This window comes from Aspergillus terreus, genomic scaffold (assembly GCF_000149615.1).
Source record: "Aspergillus terreus NIH2624 scaffold_11 genomic scaffold, whole genome shotgun sequence".
Taxonomy (NCBI): Eukaryota; Fungi; Ascomycota; class Eurotiomycetes; order Eurotiales; family Aspergillaceae; genus Aspergillus; species Aspergillus terreus.
In genome coordinates this window covers 1,281,694-1,300,863 of record NT_165934.1, presented here as the reverse complement: position 1 = coordinate 1,300,863, position 19,170 = coordinate 1,281,694, and the positions used below count along the sequence as shown (strand labels likewise).

At 51.5% G+C, this 19,170-nt stretch overlaps 9 protein-coding genes across 9 annotated transcripts; 3 read left to right on the top strand and 6 right to left on the bottom strand.

Moving 5' to 3' along the window:
- Window positions 1–345: 345 nt before the first annotated feature.
- ATEG_07888 (uncharacterized protein) lies at window positions 346–706 on the bottom strand (the record flags this gene model as incomplete). The annotated part of the gene is made up of 2 exons (XM_001216509.1): window positions 346–450; window positions 512–706. 2 exons carry the CDS (start codon window positions 704–706, stop codon window positions 346–348), a joined length of 300 nt encoding a protein of 99 aa, XP_001216509.1.
- A 1,233-nt stretch (window positions 707–1,939) lies between these two features.
- ATEG_07887 (uncharacterized protein) lies at window positions 1,940–4,430 on the top strand (the record flags this gene model as incomplete). The annotated part of the gene is made up of 3 exons (XM_001216508.1): window positions 1,940–2,195; window positions 2,300–3,230; window positions 3,284–4,430. 3 exons carry the CDS (start codon window positions 1,940–1,942, stop codon window positions 4,428–4,430), a joined length of 2,334 nt encoding a protein of 777 aa, XP_001216508.1.
- Window positions 4,431–5,010: 580 nt separating this feature from the next.
- ATEG_07886 (uncharacterized protein) lies at window positions 5,011–6,930 on the top strand (the record flags this gene model as incomplete). Its single annotated transcript, XM_001216507.1, has 5 exons — window positions 5,011–5,365; window positions 5,452–5,476; window positions 5,659–6,034; window positions 6,083–6,346; window positions 6,532–6,930. 5 exons carry the CDS (start codon window positions 5,011–5,013, stop codon window positions 6,928–6,930), a joined length of 1,419 nt encoding a protein of 472 aa, XP_001216507.1.
- Window positions 6,931–7,574: 644 nt separating this feature from the next.
- Window positions 7,575–8,234, top strand: ATEG_07885 (YbhB/YbcL family Raf kinase inhibitor-like protein; the record flags this gene model as incomplete). Its single annotated transcript, XM_001216506.1, has 1 exon — window positions 7,575–8,234. The coding sequence occupies one exon, from the start codon at window positions 7,575–7,577 to the stop codon at window positions 8,232–8,234; it is 660 nt and encodes a 219-aa protein (XP_001216506.1).
- Window positions 8,235–9,857: 1,623 nt separating this feature from the next.
- Window positions 9,858–11,463, bottom strand: ATEG_07884 (Zn(II)2Cys6 transcription factor domain-containing protein; the record flags this gene model as incomplete). Its single annotated transcript, XM_001216505.1, has 2 exons — window positions 9,858–10,879; window positions 11,001–11,463. The coding sequence occupies 2 exons, from the start codon at window positions 11,461–11,463 to the stop codon at window positions 9,858–9,860; spliced, it is 1,485 nt and encodes a 494-aa protein (XP_001216505.1).
- A 1,414-nt stretch (window positions 11,464–12,877) lies between these two features.
- Window positions 12,878–14,141, bottom strand: ATEG_07883 (putative MFS efflux transporter; the record flags this gene model as incomplete). The annotated part of the gene is made up of 2 exons (XM_001216504.1): window positions 12,878–13,243; window positions 13,299–14,141. 2 exons carry the CDS (start codon window positions 14,139–14,141, stop codon window positions 12,878–12,880), a joined length of 1,209 nt encoding a protein of 402 aa, XP_001216504.1.
- A 515-nt stretch (window positions 14,142–14,656) lies between these two features.
- Window positions 14,657–15,431, bottom strand: ATEG_07882 (putative citrate synthase; the record flags this gene model as incomplete). The annotated part of the gene is made up of 3 exons (XM_001216503.1): window positions 14,657–14,736; window positions 14,788–14,870; window positions 14,929–15,431. The coding sequence occupies 3 exons, from the start codon at window positions 15,429–15,431 to the stop codon at window positions 14,657–14,659; spliced, it is 666 nt and encodes a 221-aa protein (XP_001216503.1).
- Window positions 15,432–16,538: 1,107 nt separating this feature from the next.
- ATEG_07881 (GFA family protein) lies at window positions 16,539–17,078 on the bottom strand (the record flags this gene model as incomplete). Its single annotated transcript, XM_001216502.1, has 3 exons — window positions 16,539–16,619; window positions 16,687–16,895; window positions 16,958–17,078. 3 exons carry the CDS (start codon window positions 17,076–17,078, stop codon window positions 16,539–16,541), a joined length of 411 nt encoding a protein of 136 aa, XP_001216502.1.
- Window positions 17,079–18,438: 1,360 nt separating this feature from the next.
- Window positions 18,439–19,021, bottom strand: ATEG_07880 (uncharacterized protein; the record flags this gene model as incomplete). The annotated part of the gene is made up of 3 exons (XM_001216501.1): window positions 18,439–18,660; window positions 18,714–18,832; window positions 18,880–19,021. The coding sequence occupies 3 exons, from the start codon at window positions 19,019–19,021 to the stop codon at window positions 18,439–18,441; spliced, it is 483 nt and encodes a 160-aa protein (XP_001216501.1).
- Window positions 19,022–19,170: the final 149 nt, after the last annotated feature.

Sequence of the window (19,170 nt, the reverse complement as noted above, 5' to 3'; positions counted from 1 at the left end):
TGCTATCCTGATCATTGTATATAACTATTATCATGAGAGAGAAGACTTGTGCATTGGTGTATACCATGCTCAGGGATTGTGACTTTGTTCTATGTTATATTTCCTTATTCTCATCTAAGCCAGATAATTAGAGCTAGGTGTAGGCCCAAGAGAACCTGAATACCCATTTGGGTGAAGTTGGCACATCACGGACTTGGTTATTTGTGGTTTCTTTCTCAAAGTTCTCCCTTGTCTATTTTGACACACCTAATTGTCAAACCCTTTATGAATTTCTAGTCGGTAGAAGGGCTAGGAGACATTGATTAGTACCAGCCTAAGAGACGCAACCACGAGAAGGCAAATATACTAGCTGTTTTCCATCTTCTGTTGAATGCGCGAGATCTCATTGCAGATGCGCTGTATCTGGCTTCCTGCATCCCAAAGCCTCTCGTATTCCCTTTTCAGCGAGTTCTGCGACGGATCGTTAGCAAACCGAGTAGTCGCTCACATATCCCAAGGACCTGTAACTCACGGCCGAAGAGCCCGAAACGCTCGGTGCGAACGACTCATATTCGACTCGTAGAGAGGAAAGCTGTTCGGCGAGGCCAAGACATAGATCGCCTTGGTCTGACTGGAGGGTCTGGAGGGTCTCGAAGTCGAATGAGGGTGATTGCGCAGCGGCTAGTGCGGCGACCAGTAGTATGGATAATGATCGCCAGAAGTACATGGCTTATGGATGTTGATGGTCCTGGTGGGATCGCTTGAGGGATAACAGCAGACGAGAACGAACTTTTTTGTTCGTCGTCGGTGGACTCTCTCAAAAGACTTTCAGGCACAACAACTGATCGACAGAGGCCTGTGGGTAAGATACAGATCCGGAGTACGTATATTTTCACGCACTAGAGGCTACCGGAGCAATATGTGCCAATCACGCATCTACTACGTAAGACGATAATAATACGTGACGATATACAAACGGCATCATGAAAAATAACCCCCACTCTTGGCAGAGGCTATGTTAAAGAAGTAAACAATGGATAAAACACTGTCTACTTGTATACAGTCGGACTCCTCGCCAATGCCAATCGCTCACGATGCCACTACATGTATTAGTCAGCCATCCATAGTTAACTACATCATGGATGCATACACACCCTACCGCATAAAATATGCGGTACCCCCTGACATACCGACTCCGGATTGAAGGCAAAGAAAAGAGACATGGAATAGCGCGAAGAGCTTTGCCGGCTATACACCAGATGCACGATAACCGTTAGAAGAAATCGGCAATGTTGACCACCAGGTCTCTCCAATGAAGAAGGAGTATATCCGCCTTGCGGTCAAAATTCTCTGCAACTCAACACCGTGAAAACCCCTTTGGACGAGCATGAGACCAGAAGCAAACCATCTTGCGATGCCTTTCGCCCACACTCTTGAGTTCCAGTCCTCGCCATTCAGCCCGATTTGGTGTCGAGATCAATGATCCTAGGACTGTCGAGACTTCAGCCACCCTAACCGAGACTTCGCACCACCTTTGGGTCGAGAAGTTCCCAGCCAGCTACGTCCTTTCGGTTATCCCGCAAGTAAGTCTGGGTCTGAGTCAAAATCACTCAGTTCTCGCCCGTAGTTTGTTTGACTACAGCGAAGTGGAAGAGCAAAACAAAGTCTTGCGAGAAGCCTGTCCCACCTTCATGTCAGAACGCAACCAGTCTCCGGTCCATCAAAAAAGCCAGTGCAGAAGCTCAATGCAAAATCGAAACGAACGCTACGTGACTTCAACAGCCAGAATCTGACCAGTTCATTTCCCGGCCTTTGTTGCTCGGGTGAGTCATTCCTAACTATGACACCGCTGGAGTTGTCTCTTTCCCCAAACCACAACTACACCCTTCTTATTTCTTTCCCAAACAAGTACTCTTTAACGCTGACCATTTCAATCTCAAAACAGTTGAGCGCACGTAACATGGCTTCCGACGCTCGCAGACAACCGCCATGGATCCCTCCCAAAGCCCGACCTGACGCCCAGCTGCCCCGTCTGAAGATCTACAACAGCCTGACGAGGACTAAGAATGACTTTATCCCCCTCGATCCGACAGGGAAGGTGGTAACGTGGTACGGCTGTGGCCCGACTGTGTACGAAGATGCCCATCTCGGCCATGCGAAGAATTACGTCTCGACCGACATTATCCGCCGCATCATGCAGGACTATTTCGGCTTCCGTGTGAAGTTCGTTATGAATACGACCGATATCGACGACAAGATCATCCTCCGTGGCCGCCAGCAGTACCTGCTCGCGCGCTTCAAGCAGGAGCATGCCGCTGAGGACGGCTTGGTGAGCGATTCGCTTTTGGCAGAGGGCAAAGCCGCAATCCAGCACTACATTGGCAAGAACCTCTGCCCTCGGATACGAGCCCAGAGACTTTTGCAGAGGCAGTAGCCAAGGCATATAAGGAACAGGTTGAGCCACCATCCCGACCCGACGGCGCGACAGCAGAACAGGGCGAAGCTGTTACTGTCACCGATTTGCTGTTGAGAGCACACATTGGAACGGTGCAGTCGGCCGCCGAGGCCCTGCAATCCCCAGGAAAGCTGCCTGAATTTTTCGCCAAGACGGACGATATTTTGCTCCCATATCTCGATGCCTTGCATGGTGCAGAGATGGACTCCAATAATCACAAGATATATCTGGAGCTGACCCAGAAATTCGAACGCCGCTTCTTCGAAGACATGAATGCGCTTAATGTCCTAGCTCCCGACCAACTGACTCGTGTGACTGAATATGTCCCTCAGATTGTCCGCTTCGTCGAGAAGATTGTGGCGAACGGTTTCGGTTACGCTACCCCTGACGGCTCCGTATATTTTGATATCGACTCGTTTGAGAAGGCTGGGCACAACTACTCCCGGCTGGAACCGTGGAACAAGAACGACCGTGCCCTCCAAGCCGATGGTGAAGGTTCACTGTCCAAGGGAAGATCAATGAAGCGGAATGAGAATCATTTTGCGCTGTGGAAAGCTAGCAAGCCAGGCGAACCAGCCTGGCCGAGTCCATGGGGTTATGGGCGACCAGGATGGCATATTGAATGCTCTGCAATGGCCTCCGAAGTGATCGGGAAGACGATAGATATCCATTCCGGGGGTGTGGATCTTCGTTTTCCTCATCATGATAATGAACTCGCACAATCGGAAGCGTACTGGTCGACTCCGGGCTGTCAGGTACAGTGGACAAATTACTTCATTCACATGGGGCAACTGAGGTAAAGGGTTTCAAACACCGATTCCGTCGTGCAAAGGCGCTAACAAATCGTAGGATTCGAGGCTTGAAGATGAGCAAGAGCCTCAAGAACTATACGACCATCAGAACGTTTCTCTCCCAAAAGGAGTGGAGTGCACGTTCTCTCCGAATTTGCTTCCTCCTTATGCCTTGGCAGGATGGTATTGAGATAACAGATGAGCTGATGAAGGCTGTAGTCAGCTGGGAAGACAAGCTCAATAACTTCTTTCTAAAGAGTTTGGATATCTGGAAAAGTACCAAGACTGCAACAATGCAAGAGCCTGGCATTGCAGACCAGCAATTATTAAACGCTCTGGATAAGGCGAAAGCCGATGTCGATACAGCTCTTTGCGATTCCTTCAATACCCCAGCTGTCATGAGAATCCTCTCTGATCTTGTTACCGAGTCTAACTCAGAGACACCTTCGGACCAGACAGTCATCTTACTCGCGCGGTGGGTAACATGCATTGTCACTATATTTGGTCTGGATCCCGAGGGAGATCTCAACAACCTGGACCGTATAGGGTGGTCGGGCCTCGATATTCCCGCGCCAGCAAAACCCTATATCTACCCTGCATCTCAATTGCGCGACCACGTTCGGACCTTAGCCCGTTCAGGCTCGGTGGATCATACAGCTCTAGCGAAGCTCGCTGATAATATTACGATCGCGGGGTCAACACCAGTGGTCGAGTCCTCCAAACCATACGATCAGGTGCTGCAGCAGTTCCGCGCCGACGTTAAGGCCCTTGCGGCCCACCAAGCGCCGGCAAAAGACCTGCTTGCCTTATGCGACCAGCTCCGTGATGTACACCTCTGGAACCTAGGGATCTATCTCGAGGACCGCAACCATCCCCAGCCTGCTTTGGTCCGACCCCTCGATAAGTTGCTCATACAGGCGCGCGCGGAGAGGGAATCAGCTGGCATTGCGAAGGCGAAGGCCAAGCTAGAACAGAAGGCTAGGGAGGCTGAGAAGGAGAAGGAGCTGCATGAGCGGGCCAAGATTGACCCTCTGCTGATGTTCAGGACCTCGGACGAGTACTTGGAATGGGACGAAAGCGGCATTCCGACGGTGGACGCAGCAGGGAATGAGCTGGCCAAGAATAGGCGCAAGAAGCTGGTCAAAGAGTGGGAGAAACAGAAGAAAAGGCACGAGGAATGGCTGGCGAGGCAGCAGGCAGTATAGACAGGGAATCGAAAAATGGCAATGCCTACCGTGGTGAGCCTTACACGTTTACCAGTGTCTCTATCTCTTTGTTATCATTGTAGAGGAAGGAGTCCCACGTGCGTGTACGTCTGTGTTTGAGAAGTAGCCATGATCACGTATGAGACGGGAAGGAGAAAGTGATGTCAAAGTAGAATCAGTGGCTTAGAACGATGTCCCTTCACGATTCACATGCGGCGTTCGCGACTTGCCCATTTAGAGTCAGCGGCGTCGGCGACTACCGACACGATACGCAAGGGTCATGGCGGCGAGATAAGTAGCACCACTGGCACTGGATCATCTTGACGATATCGCGTCTAGTAGAATACCCATCTTTCCGGACAAGATGACCGGCTTTTTAGTGGTATTTTCGATTGATAAGTTATCATGAGATGGTATGAAACGAAGGCCGTCTAGACCAGGCGAAAGAGAGAATATCAGTTTGAAGATAAGGGTCATAGGAACCATTGAAGGTCTATATAAATACACGGATAGCCTCGCAGTGTACAGTCTGTCTATTTTCTATTCTATATTTCACTCACCTCGTTCCTCCGGCGGCAAGATGACCTTTCTGTCGGCAGTACACGAGAAATTGGTCGTAAGAAGCGTCGACCAGGACGGCACACATCGAGAAGTAGAATTCCTCGACAATGACTCAATCAGGCCAACAAGAGTCAAAGATCGGTCATGGACACAAGTCACGTATCTCGCGTTCTGGTTCTCAGCGACTGCAAACGTCAGTAACCTGTACGCTGCCTCTACCGGCATGACGGTTGGACTGTCCATGTGGGAAGCCATCGCCTGTCAGACCGCCGGCCAATTCATTGCCGGGTGCTTGATGGCCCTCAATGGTCGTGGCGGCGCAATGTATCGCATTCCGTATCCCGTTCTCTGCCGGTCGAGCTTTGGTCCCTGGGGTGCGCTGTGGCCGACAGCGAACAGGGCCGTCATGTCGATTGTCTGGAATGGAGTGAATACGGTACAGGGCGCTCAATGCTTATAGTCAGTATTGCTCTCCACTCATACGGGTAGAAACTAATGTCGATGGTGGTCAGTGTCATGCTACATGCAATATTCCCCTCCATTGCTAACGTCCCCGACGCTATGGGTTCAAAATCCGCACTGAGTACCGCTGGAATGGTGTGCTTTCTTGTCTACTGGTACCTATTCCGGCGAACGTTTATTAACACCTATGCTAACTCCAAGCTAGGATCATCAATTGCGCATTCCTCCTAGTCCCAGTACCCAAAATGCGAATGTACGTCTATATCAAAGTCGGTATCTTCTATGCAGCGGCGATTGCAATGCTCGTCTGGACGGTATCACTTGCTGGAGGCTCTACACATTCATTGAGTCAATCCTCGAAGATCAAGGGACCGGAGAAGTCCTGGATGATCCTCAAATTTATATTCCTTGGGACAGCAGCCTGCGGGACGTTTATTGCCAACGCAGCCGATTTACAGCGCTACGCGCGGCGTCCAAATGATGTGCTCTGGGGACAGGTCATTAGCTTCCCCGTATCGAACCTGCTCGTTTCCGTGATGGGCTGTGTCATTGCCGCAGCAAGCGAGAGTGTATTTGGTGAAGTAAGATTCATGACTCTTCCTGTTCTGAATGGATCTAACCGAAAGTAGCTTATGTGGAATCCGCTTAACTTCCTCGACCGGCTGATGGAGGGAGATCGATACACTCCAGCCAACAGAGCTGCATGCTTCTTCATTGCCCTTGGTCTTGTGTACTCATCTATCTTCTCGGCGATCTTTGAGAACTCCATACCGTACGTCGAAGATAGCTTATATTCAGCGGACGAGACTAATTGCTGTCCAGTGCCGGCAACGACATTGCCTCCCTACTTCCGAGATATGTCACCATCAAACGAGGGTTCTTCATATGTGCCGGTATGATGTCCGTTTCCTCTCTCGAACTCTAGATAACACCGCCAGTGCTTTCATTTGCAATCTGTCCATGGTACCTCCTTTCGACAGCGTCCGTCTTCATCAACTTCCTGTCATCCTATCAGATCTTCCTGTCTGCGATTGCCGGGATCCTTATATGTGACTATTACCTTATCCGACGTGGCCAGCTACGAATCCCCGACCTGTATACGATGAACCCAGAAGGACAGTATCATTTCCTGCGAGGATGGAACCTACGAGCGTTTGCCGTGTACTTCATCGCCGTCGCGCCCAACTTCTATGGGTTCCTCAATAAGATGGGCGTACAGGCGCCGCTCTCAATCCAGAGATACTACTATGTGGCTTATCCGACTGGGTTGTTAATCGCATTCAGTTGCTACTCTGTCATTTGCTGCTTCCTCCCTCCCGAGGGCATGGAGAGGTCGAAGGGCTGGAAAGAACCGGAGGATTATATAGATGAGTTTGATCGTGCCGGCGAAGGATTGCGCAGTATTGAAGGCATTGAAGTGGCAGAGCATGGCCGCGCGGTGGAAACAACCGAGAAAGTTGAGAAACCGTGGGCTTGATGTGTAATATGGATCTGCTTCGTGTTGTTCCTAGACCGAGTGCCTACGTCAGTGCAAGTCCTCCACTGTAGTATCTTCAAATTCCCACAGACAGGGTTTTTATATGATTGCGGTTACACTATGATGAATCCACGTACTATGGCGAGCTGAATTCGTAGATATCATGATCTCCTACTTGGGATTGGTTAAACGGTATGCTCTTTGGCATTCTCATTGGTGGATACCATCTATACCGGCTGGGCGAAGCAGTGCAGTGTACCTCAGATACCTGAGATACTGGAGTGTCTTGTAGAACTCTCTGCGAGGCGAATATGGGCCGCACCTTCCGGCTATGGTATCGTTGGGCAGGATCCCATGCATTGACTGTTGTCAAAAGTGGTAAATTTTGTATATGAATGAGGTACCTACCTGAATAGTTGCCCGGATCTTCCTGCGAGCGAAAGAGGAAGGATACACCCAGCTTGTATTCAGGAAGGTCCCGTCCGTTCCCGGGCCGGAACAGGCTCCTGCCTACTTCAGCAGTTCCGGGGTATATGGTCAACATCGCGCACCTTTCGTGGTTCCTCTTCTCTTCTCATCTCTTCCTCATCCACTTCACCCTTTCAGACCAGACCCTAAGAACTCCACTCTACATCTCATTCATCATGATCGACCTTATCTTGCTCCTCGTGTTGCGCATGGTAGCCTACTTTGTCAACCTGATGAGGCTTTGCCTGGGCACAATCCTCTATCATTGTCGCGGTCATGACTCGGCGCTGATCACCAACTACCCGGCCTTCAACGTGGCGCAACTGCCCAGATTCAACGTGACATGCAATGATTGTGGTCCGCCCGGGTCTACCATCCCAGACAGATACACCTCCTACGCTGGGCATGGGAATGCCACTTTTCCCACCTTCAGATGGACACCACCCCCGGGCGTCAACGTGGCAGAATATGCTCTGGTCTGCGAGAATCCTGATATCCCAATCCCCGGTTGCTCTCAGGCCATCTCCATAATATATAATATCGCGGCGAACAAGAACCAATTGAATGACAACGATGTCAGAAATGCCAAGGCCCCCGACGATACCTCTGAGAACATCCAGTTGCGCTGGATTTCCGATATCCATGACTCGCCTTACAAGGGCCCCAGTGCCATACTAGGCCATGGGACTCATCGCTACTTCTTCACAGTTATTGCCCTCAACGCCCCTATCCAACTCGACCGCAATCGACCGCTCAACAAAGACAGATTTGCGGCGCAGCTGGTTGGGAAAGTTGTTGGATGGGGCCAATGGCATGGAGTCGTTCATGCTGGCTAATAGCCGCACGAGCATTTTCTCGATGTGCCTTACAGTTCCGACTCACGAACCCATTCGCTATGGTGTGTCAGGTGTCAGGTTACCAACATGGGAGGTAGGGAACTGGAAGGTGGATTCAGGTATTCCTCTATCTCTTATTCCATGTACACTTTTATACCCGTGTTCTCTGTGGTGAGTCCATTCTTTAACAGTATTTCGCTTTATGAAAACAACAAGGAAACTTCCCCCCAGACTCCTTCCTCTATTGCATAACATGTGACTCTGAAGAGGTAAGTGGATCACGATCCTCAACCCGCTAGCGCTGTCAGCACCTCTACCCGCTGCATTTGAAGAACAAGTCGTACCTTTATCAGCATCAATTTGTTCCATAAACATGGCAACCCGATGAATAGTTGAGTCCAACGAAGACTCACAAGCGCGAAGACTTGCTGACCCTCCCGGAAAGGGTTGAGTTGGTCCCTTGGAAAGCGATCGCACCGTTTCTTGCAGAGCTTCCAACAATTCCAGGAGTCTCATCAGATTTCGGTTAAGGAGCATATGTACCAACACAGCGGCCTCGTCGTCGTCGATGTCCGTCTCTCCCAGCTGGACCTTGCTCCGAATGCAGATAAAACGGGGAAGCGGTTGCTCGAATGGGCCACTGCTGGACTCGAAAATATTGTTCTTGCGGTTGATGCTGTATGCAAGACAAACCGCCTCAAAGAGGGAGAGACATTGTTCTGCTAGTGTCGGTATGGGTACAAACGCGGATTGCGGGTTACCGCGGCAGTCTTTGCATCTGAGGGTGGCCTGGCCTTGATTGTAAATTCGGCTCGCCAAGTCAAGTATCGTCCCCAGCTCTACCACGGTATGGAGATTGCGCAGATCAGTCAAGATCTGCATCAACTCCATAGAGCATCGACAGCTGTTTTCGGTGTCCATCTTCGCCGGGAGACGACCCAGCACTTGGTACGATCAGAGTGAGCGGTAAAGACAATACAATTTGTCGGGCTCTGCGACGATACAGGATGCTGTCGGCTTTGCCTTGATGATGAGCCTGATAACGCATGGCTGCCTTCCGCTAGGAGGTATCGGCGCTGGTGCTAGACGATCCTACGGGGTATGGGTTCACGTGGATCAACCAGCCCAGGTACAGGTCCAATAGGATCACAGGTTCGAGCAGGTAGTCATAGAGCATCATCGAAGGTCGCCTCACGTTGATGAGCATTCAAGGCAGACTCATCACCTCTGTTGGTCTGATTCCACCTGGAGCCAGTTCATCGTGGAACGTTTGTTTCTGCAGACCCGCCAAAGGGTCACACAACTGCCCACAGGAGGAAAGTCTATGCATCTACAACCCAATTTGCTGTAACGGGAACGGACGAAAGGCTACTACTTCACGAAATAACGAAGGATTCGGGATGCTGGGGCTTACACTCGTACGGGAGCCATCTACGGAGGCTGTTTATCCGAGGCCTCGATAATCACACGCCACCAAGTAATGTGTTTGCGAGGCCTCTGAGATAATTGCTCGGAATTTACGGGGTTTATATGCGAGGATGTTCGAGTAATTTCATGAGTTCATTGAGACACTGAATCTGGAGGACGCATCCCGAGTACCACGGCGTCTGCGACGAACAATACTCACCTTTTGGTTAACATCTTCATTTTCATCATAATCAGTTGCAACCTGCGATCCGTCTCAGTCACCAGCACCAGTTTCCCCCTTGACGCTGGGATATCTAGCACATCCTGCGCGCATAGGCGAATACGGCGGATGGTGTTCAGCAACCCCGATAAGCGACTGTGCAAAACCTGGAGCACGAACGAAAACTTTTCGTCTCCAGGCACACAGAATCCACCCACGAGCAAGGGGCATGACTCGACCTGAGCCTTGATATGGTAACCGCCTCCTTTGTTCCAGCGACTAGTAGGAGTTGAAGAGATATCCCGACAGAAACTGTATGCGTGATACTCATGAAAGTCGGGAAACAAGCCGTCCATCAACCCATTTTCCACAGAGATGATTGCTTCTAACGCGCTGACCAAACTGTCAATGCTGACAACCACCACCATGAGCAGATTTACTCCTGATTTCGAGCACGTGCCGCATTGCAGGATTGTATCGGCGAGCTGCTGAAGTAGCCGTTGACTACTCAGGATGGAGTCGATGGTGACATCTGGACCCGTGCGACAGGCGCATATATTGAAGCGAATGAGCTCTTTGACAATCTGCTCGTGACATTGGTGACATTGGCACTGCAGTGGACGAGAAGGAGCTGGGTTAGTGATTTTGAAATTCGTCCTTCCTGCATCCGCCGAGAATACATAGTCGCGACTCGTCCGTGGGACGTCCGTTGGGCCTGTTTTGCAAGAAGCCTCTGCCGTGGTGGAGTTGTTTGTAAGACGTTCCAGAGCGGAGATCGGCGGTGTGAATGCCAGGGCTTCTCGTTTGAGCGATCCGAGACAGGATGTCGCCTCGAGTAGACTTTCGTTCGCACTTGTAAACGGGTTTAGTGGACTGTAAGAGTGCCCCGAGGATATGGGGTCTGGTGCCGTTGACAAGCCAGGTTGAAATCCCGTAGTATAACCGGCCATCTCGTTGGCCGCCATTGTATCCATACTGGGATGGAGATCGAGGATATTGCGGTCCTGGGGCAGCTCGGCTGGCTGAGTGGACAGGAACTCCTGTAGCCAACTATCGGAGGATAAATCGAATGACTCTGGTACTGTGCCGCGTTACTAGATAGCGCTCATTCATCCGGACGGAGATCAACGGGAACGAACCTGAGAATGGTGACCCCTTTTCTCCACCCAGGAAGCACGAGTTCTGCATGAAGGCGTCCGCCTGGATGTCATCCATCATTGCATCGTCGAACGCGACCTGGTCTAGGAGCATCCGATCGACGTTGTCCAGAGACACGCCTTTATCATGCATCTTCCGTTGAACAGCTTCGTCCTTGATCTTTTTCCTGGGACTTCGTGCTTTTCGATTCGATGGAAGAGAGGGACCCTCAGCGTCGTCGCAGAATCGTTGATCGTTCTCTTGCCGAGGGTCTCGCTTCTTCGCCGGCCTTCCCAATCGACGAGATACGCTATATATGCAAACGAGATTCTGCTTCAGACATCGACGGCACGCCGGCTTCTCGTGGCTGCAACGGATCTTGGCCTGCTGGCACGCATTGCACGTCGAACGGACTTTGACACTCTTGGGGAGAGGGGTCACTGGAACCGATATCTCTTGATTCATGTTGTAGACAAGAGTATTATGCTCCACAGTTGATTAGAAACGGCGGTATCTCCGCGCATGGACCTGTACCATGTAGCCCTTTTAGATACGCACTGACGCCCCGCTCGCCTGGCCCGCATCCCCTATACCGTCCATAGCTATGAGCAGGAATCCGAGGTAGCAATGGTACCGCAGGCATAGGGGCCATCAGGTTACATCAGGCACGTCCCACAATAGACGTGACGACTCTCCCTTGCCGTGGTATTGGCGAGGACTACGACACACGCGTAGGGCGATTTGGCTTCATTGCAAGTCATGTAGCTGGGGATCTAGAAGAAACAGCGCAGCCCACATCTCGTCGCACAGCACCCTGATCTGTAATAGCCTGCCCATGTCACCTTACACGAACCCATCCGCTCGCCCGCCCTGTCTGCGTGGCTTCCGACTATACCCGCCCCCTCGTCCTACAGCACGGCCTGCGCTCTGCCTGCGTATTCACATGCCGCCGTCGCCGTCCCAGCCCCCGTTCTCGTGGTAGTAGATGTAAACCCCTGACAAGGGGCCGACCGCAGCGAGGTCGTGGTGGGCGTGGCGACTGGCGCGGTGTGCGTGGGCAGGGGCCCGTCGTATTCTACGAAGAAGTAGTTTCCTGCGACGGGGGCTTCTAGCTTGGCTGCCTGCATGAACTGGCGCACGTCGAAGCCGGCTCTTGCGTCTGCGGTTGGGGGGAATATATGCGAGAAGCATGACGGGAATCCGTAGTCGGCTTTCTGGTGGAACAGGAGGTAGACGTAGCGGTGGTGAGATTTGGGGGGTGGACGAGGGGCGATATATTCGGCGCCGGAGGTGCGGTTGGCTAGGATGGGGTCATCGTCGTCGTTGTCGTCTTTGGGGTCGGGGAGTTTGATCCTAGATTGGATTCGGGGTATGTGGTTCTGTTCTGGGTTCGGTTGTGTGGTCATGTTGGGCTGGTACCAGTGCAAGGCCACGGTGGCTGTCTCGCCGTAGATGACATCGAGGTCGTAGAAGAGAAGAAGGTATGTAAAGTCGGATTGCAGCCCGCGAGCACTGATTATAGGGAGCTCTTGCGTGTCTCCGTAGGTCAGTAAGATTGGCAATATAGGAATGGGATACGCCTACAGGACTTGAGGATTGTATCTCCAGGGTTGATCCACTGGGTCTTGGGGTAGCGAATCCTCAACGGCTCAGTCTCTGGGGGTAGAATCTGCGCTGTTGATAGTAGGAAGAAGAGAGAGGACAGGACCACTGATAAATCCATTGTTGATACGGAAGCAAGGTCGGAGTTGTCGCTAGACATGCCCTTCCTTCTCCATTCATCCTCCTCTCATACGGCACGGCGGCTACTTCAACTACTATGTGTAACTATGTCAACCATCGGCAATTATCTCATTTCAATCCTGTCAATGCGTTGGGTTCAATTATCTGACTGGTGATCGACCCGTCTCCATTTCGTCCCCCAAGCCGCCACCGCCGCCAGGATCGGACAGACAGCGAGAATAATCCCCGACACAAGGACGTACGTCCAGAGATTCCCCCATCGCTGGATCAAGGGGTGAACGAGTGCCGTGGCTCCTGCTCCTAGAAAGCACCGAACGAGGTTGTTCGCTGCCATCGCCGTGGCTGGGGTACCATAGTAGAAGTCCACCAGGAGGATGTTCATCACATTGTAGACGGATGTGATGCAGAACGAGATGGTGAAAATCACAACCAAAGTAACATAAAGTGGCGGGTGACGCTCAATTGTGAAGCCATACAACAATACCGTCAGCGCAGAGAGAATCTGACGGGTGCTTCTGTCAGCGCACATCGGACCTTTTGGGATTGAGAGAACATACCGTCATCGGGAGCCCAATCTGCAGTCGGACCTTCTCGATAGAGAATAATCCACGTCCCTGTGCTGGACTTTTCAGCATCGACAGCGCGGTCTTTTCCATTGCTCGCCGGTAGTTCCAGTCCACCATAATCCCGTTGAATGTCGCGCTTGTCAGTGACCCTAACCCTGCAGGAATGAAACTGAGTCCGATCTCGAGGTCGCTGAGATGGTATATTGTTTCCAGTTGGAATGGAATCGCCGCCATGACGGAGTAGTAGCTTGCAAAGACGACGCCATTGGATAGTAGTATCAGACCTGTGGGTAGCTCGAAGAGGAGCCGTAGTGTCGCCAGAGGGTTAGGAAGCGTCAGTCCGCTGCTAATTGTAGGTGTGATATCATGTGTACAAGGATGGTTTTTTGACACCCACCAGCAGTACACAGATCGATTCCACCCCTGGGGAAGAACAGATCCATCACCAACAATGGCCCGACAAGTCTCCGGAAAGAAAACAATCCATACAACAAAGAAGACCCCCGACGAAAGAGCCAAAAACCAAAAAATAGCCCTCCACCCTAGATACTCACTAAGAATACCACCAAGAATGGGACCTAATGACGGCGCGATGATATTACCCAGCGATGTAATACCCATGTAGGTGCCCCTTTCTGCAGCGGTCGTGACATCCGCGGCGACGGCAAATGCCAGGGCAACGGTACCACTGCTGCCGCAGCTTTGCAGTCCACGGAGGACAAGTAGAGCGGGAAGGCTGTGTTGCAAAGCCAACGCAATGTTTCCGCTGATGTATATGAGGAAGCAAAGGATGTATGCAGGACGTCGGCCGGCTTGGTCTGCGAATGAGCCCATCAGGGTTGGGGCGAGGCTTTGACATATCTAGTCGTGGAACAGGTTTAGCTGACGCTCAGGGGATATGTAAGTGGGCCGGAATTATAATACCATATACGTTGTGATCGTCAGGTTCACTTGGGATATGCTGACATGCAAGTCTGAGGCAATAGAATTCAACGCTGGGTAGTATATGTTTGCGGATAGAGGGGAGAAAGTCGATGCGATGGCAGCAGCAAAGATGATCAGTCGCTTCTGGCCGGCTGTAAAGACTGAGTACGGCTCTGTCCTGGTGTTAACCCCCAGCAACGGGGCTGTTTCGTCCAAATCTGATCTACTTTGCGCTGTCATTTCTTTGTTGCTAGACTCAATACAAGGGGAAACCGCACAGCCAGACGCTAGATGAAGTAGATGATCAAATCATTCATACGGAGTACGGAATATTGCAACAGTGGTATTGGTGCAATATAGGTAGCTTCGGATACCCTGAGCAGGACTATCTCTCCGTTCTCCCTCCAAACGCTTCTCAGGAAAGTTTACAGTTTAGATGAGATCTCCGCGGCCTTCACATCCCCTGTATAAATGTGCGATGGCCGGAGCAATTTGCCGCGGTTAACTACTTCCGTTAGAATCTCCCGATATCTCACAGACCGTCCACAAGACTCACGCATATACTCCCGCCAGTGGGCCATGATCCCTATAATTCGCTGAGCCAACATGGCTGCAGGGATCATATCCGGCTCAAAGCCACTATGCGAGTCAGCATCATTCCACGACATCCTTTCACCGGCAATTAGCATCAACATACATCCCAGTGAACACAAAGTTTCCGTAAAAGTCAGCGTTCGGGTAAAGGCCCCTCTTCAGGAAGTAATCATCGGTCGAAGCCGTTTGTTCGATTCGTTCGGCAATTTTCAGGAGTCCGTTCGAGGACATGTCGAGGTCCTTCAGAATGGACTGTATTGGCTGGACTCGCGGGTCGACCCCCTTGTAGGCACGATGTCCGTAGCCGAATAATTTTCTCCGCCCATTTTTGACTTCCTCAATGAACGATGGAACGTTATCTGGGGAGCCTATTTCCCGGAGAGTACGGTGCGCAGTCTCGGTTGCACCAAAATGAAGGGGCCCATACGCTGCAGCCACGGCGCTCAAGACAGAAGAGAGAGGATCCGGTAGGGATGATGCGGTGACCAGCGCCGAGAATACGGACAACGCCATTCCATGGTCTGCGTTCAGCAGTGCAAAGCGCCGGAAGCATGATATCTTAACGCCGTCTGGAGTAGCTGATGGTTGATTGAGCAGACCCGCCATTGTAAGCAGGTTTTCGCAGTATGTCCTTTCCAAGGAGGGTGGTGCGAATGGTATGTTCTTGCGATGACTTGATATCAGTCCAAATACCACTGCATATGCTGCGATAGTCTGGATAATAGCTTTGTCGACGTTTTCTGCATTTCCTTGGTAGAGGGCTGGGTTCACGGATGCGGGTATTGTCTCGGGTACAGAGGCTAGATATGTGGAAAGCCCGACAATGAGTAGGGGCAATGGATATGTGGTCGTTCTGTCGCGAAAATTAGCTGTCTATCTCATTCGGTGCAGTCTGTTAGTAGGCTTACGGGAAAGATTGGATGGTCTGATGGACACGCGCTGGGATAGCCAGCATTTGCTTTGCCAGCTCCCGGCTTAGGCGTGTTCTTTGCTCGACCGTCGGAATTGAACCCCATACAAGGAGATGCAACATGTCTTCAAAATCGCTTTCCCACAGCTCCTCCAGGCTGTATCCTCGAAACAGAAGTAATCCTCGATCATGGTCCCTACGAGGGTTAGATCATGTTTATTGAAAGCAGATGATGCGCACGAGAAACTTATCCCCGTTTCCACCACAGTAGTGTTCTGCAATCCGGGGTCGTGAATACGAAGTCCACTAGACGGTTGACCTGCAGGATAAGCCTCGGATTTTTGGGCTTTGATCTTCTGGAAATCTATCGCTGATACTGCATTGTTCCTGATGGGAATGTCGTACTTTGTGTTTGTTCGCGAGTCCAGTATATGGAGCATGTCGGAAGACATTAGGACTTAAGATCCAGGAGTATGGTACACCTTCGCCGGTGGTGAGTCTCATCTCGCACTTGAATCATATGGATTTATGTGAGGGTAAGCATGTAGCCTCGGTCTTGAATACCTGGCAACATGCGATGCATGGTTTCCTATTGCCGCACCATCCGCGCATGTGGTAGAAAATGCCCGACGGTCCAATTAGAGAACCCGCGGCTATTTTCAATCCATCGGACATTATCATACAGATCCGGCGAAAATCATGGAACAAGAATCAACCTGGACATTGCACTTTTCATTAACTACATTCATGGTTCATAAGCTATGACATCATCATCGAAGCCTCCACCAGGGATGGCGTTTTGTTTACTGAGGCATGTGCTCGAAGGGGTGGGCCAGTTTCTCCTGGCAGAAGGGCAGCTTGCTGACGGTCCAGATCTCGGTATCCTGGATGGTAGTCGGGTTAGCGAGGACATTCTTTCTAATAAGGTAGTGGGGTACGGGAAAAACATACCGGCTTCAGGTTCTTCTTGATCTCGGTGTCCAAGGTGCCGGCCTTGAGGGCAATGATCTCCGGGGCCGCATCCGGGTCGTGGGCAATGGGAGAGCCGCACTCAGGGCAGAAGACCCGGTGAACCTTGTGACCGGAAGTACCCGTGCCAGCGTAGCTCTTGGTGGTTCCCTTGATGGTCAACTTGTCCTTGGGGACGACGGCGACGAGGGCTGGGAAAGAAGATAACAGTTAGCTCAGGACATGCAATTGGATCAAAAAGACAGCCACATACAGTAGGTCGAGCCACTCTGGCGCTGGCAGTCATCGCAGTGGTCGTAGGCGGTGACCAGGGGCGCGTCGACGTCAGCGGTGTAAGTGACCGCGCCGCAGAGACAGTGACCAGTCAGAGGCATGTTGAGGAGACAATGGAGGGTGGAAGATATAGCCCGATTGGTGGAATGGGAGGATTTTCAGGGATGCAATGCGATCAAGGTGCTCACGAGCTGAGGACCTTTGGAGGGAAGTTGCCGGTATTTATAGGTGGCCATCATCCCGACCTTCCAGGTTCGCATCCGCCAGACCTTTCACCCAACACACCGGGTAACAAGTTGGTTGGTGGACCATACGCTTTCGTTGACGACATGGCTGGGATGGAACAAGAGACTAACGAGGGGAATTTGTCATGGTGGGTGAAGGAGGGGGAGGGGCACTCAGCCATGTTTGCTCCGTTTGTCTCCTCCCGCCCTCTGTTTTGCTCCCGATCCGGTTCTGGATCGTCTGTCTCCGTCCCTCTCACTGCTCTAAGCGAACTCCTCCGCTCAGGTGGAGTGTCCGGCCGCTATCCTAGTGCTGCACGCTTCCAAATCATTGATTCTCGCAGGGTTCATCCCGCAATGATTTGTCACGGTTACCCTTTTCGGGATGTCTGAGACGACCTTTTCCGATAGTCAATCGGGCTGTCTGTGTGGCCCTGGTTGGGTGCAATTCCCACCTGTGGTGTGTTGATAAGAGCACAGGCCGTCGATCCGCCGATCGTGGAGCACCTTATTCCTTCCCAGTCGCCAATTCCTCCACGCCGCTGGTTGAATGAATAGCCGATCAGGTTACGAGATTACCCTCCGCACCCAACCGGATTGACTTGGGCAGTCATAGCCGCCAGAATTGTTGGGAATCCCACGAGGATCCATCGGCGAGACAGTCGGATCGACATTAGCGCTTATCCCCGCATCCCACCGTGGAAGATTGTCCGTATGCATTCCGGAAGTACCTACAGAACCGCCCCCAAATGGAATGTTGATCCTCGTTCCTCTCACAGGGACCATCCCTGCTTGGATTGGACACATTATTCGGTCCTTATCATGAACTCCGAGAGCCGCTAACAATGTCCTCTCTCCTTATGACAGGAGCTGTGGCCTGTTTCTCCGTAGCAGGGATCCTTGTCAGTATGGACCTCGGAATGTGTCGAGTCGATAGAGGATAATGGATCTGGTTGGAGCCATCATTCGTCTTGTCTGCGCCCTTCTATCTCTCCGGCTTCAATGGAGCGGAACATGTCAGGCATTTGCCGACCCACATACGGGGATATATGGAGTATAATCCTGCAATACGTAAATTGCATTCATAAAATATCACTAACTTTTAACACTGAAGCGCTTCAACTATCCCCATAACTCCAATCCTCAACGCTTAGGGGCTATGTGTCCTCGCATACTCGAGCTTGTCCGCTGCACTCTTTGCGGGGTGATGGTTATACACTGCGTCTGATCCTTCCTCTCAGGTACTCACCTGCATTTGAGCTGCTATTCCCCTTGCTGGGTTTTTACCTCCGTATACTTGCGACTCTATGTGCTGGGCCTCTCTAGCTTCATCTTTCGTAACGAACACAGGTTCCCCTGTAGACGGCGGCGGAAGTCCCAGGGCTTCATTGCGGTCGGCAATCGATCGAATCTGCGCCGATAGAGAGCCTGGGCCAGGTGGTTTGTTGAACGCGCGGCCCTGCGTCCCATCAGTATGGGAGCTTCATCTACTCCGCATGGCTGGATGCTTACCTCTGCAGCTTGGATCTCTCGGGCGTCCTCCTGAGTGATGTGGCTCCGGGGCTTTCTCGACAATTCGTCGGCTAGTGCTTCAAAGTTCATCTGACGCATAGCCAAGCTCTGTGCAGTCGCTGGGCGATATCAGCCACTGTCAAAAAGATTGACTTGTTTTACGCACCAGCAGGTCCCCCAGTCACAGGCCCTCCACCAGTGAGCTCGGCCTCTCTTTGGCCTATGTATGAAGCATCTTCCGCTGTGATGCGCTGGCCGCTCTCGGCAGCACGCTTCAATTCCGCTACCGACGGTAATTCAGAATCCATCATGAAATAATATTGTTGGTCGTCTGTTTCTTACGCTTTGAGGAACAGAGACTGGAAGTCGTGGCGTTTATATGTATAGCTATATTGCTTCTTACTAAAACCTGTCATTGGTGTAGAATGATGTCACATTGAGTTTATCCTCAAACTAC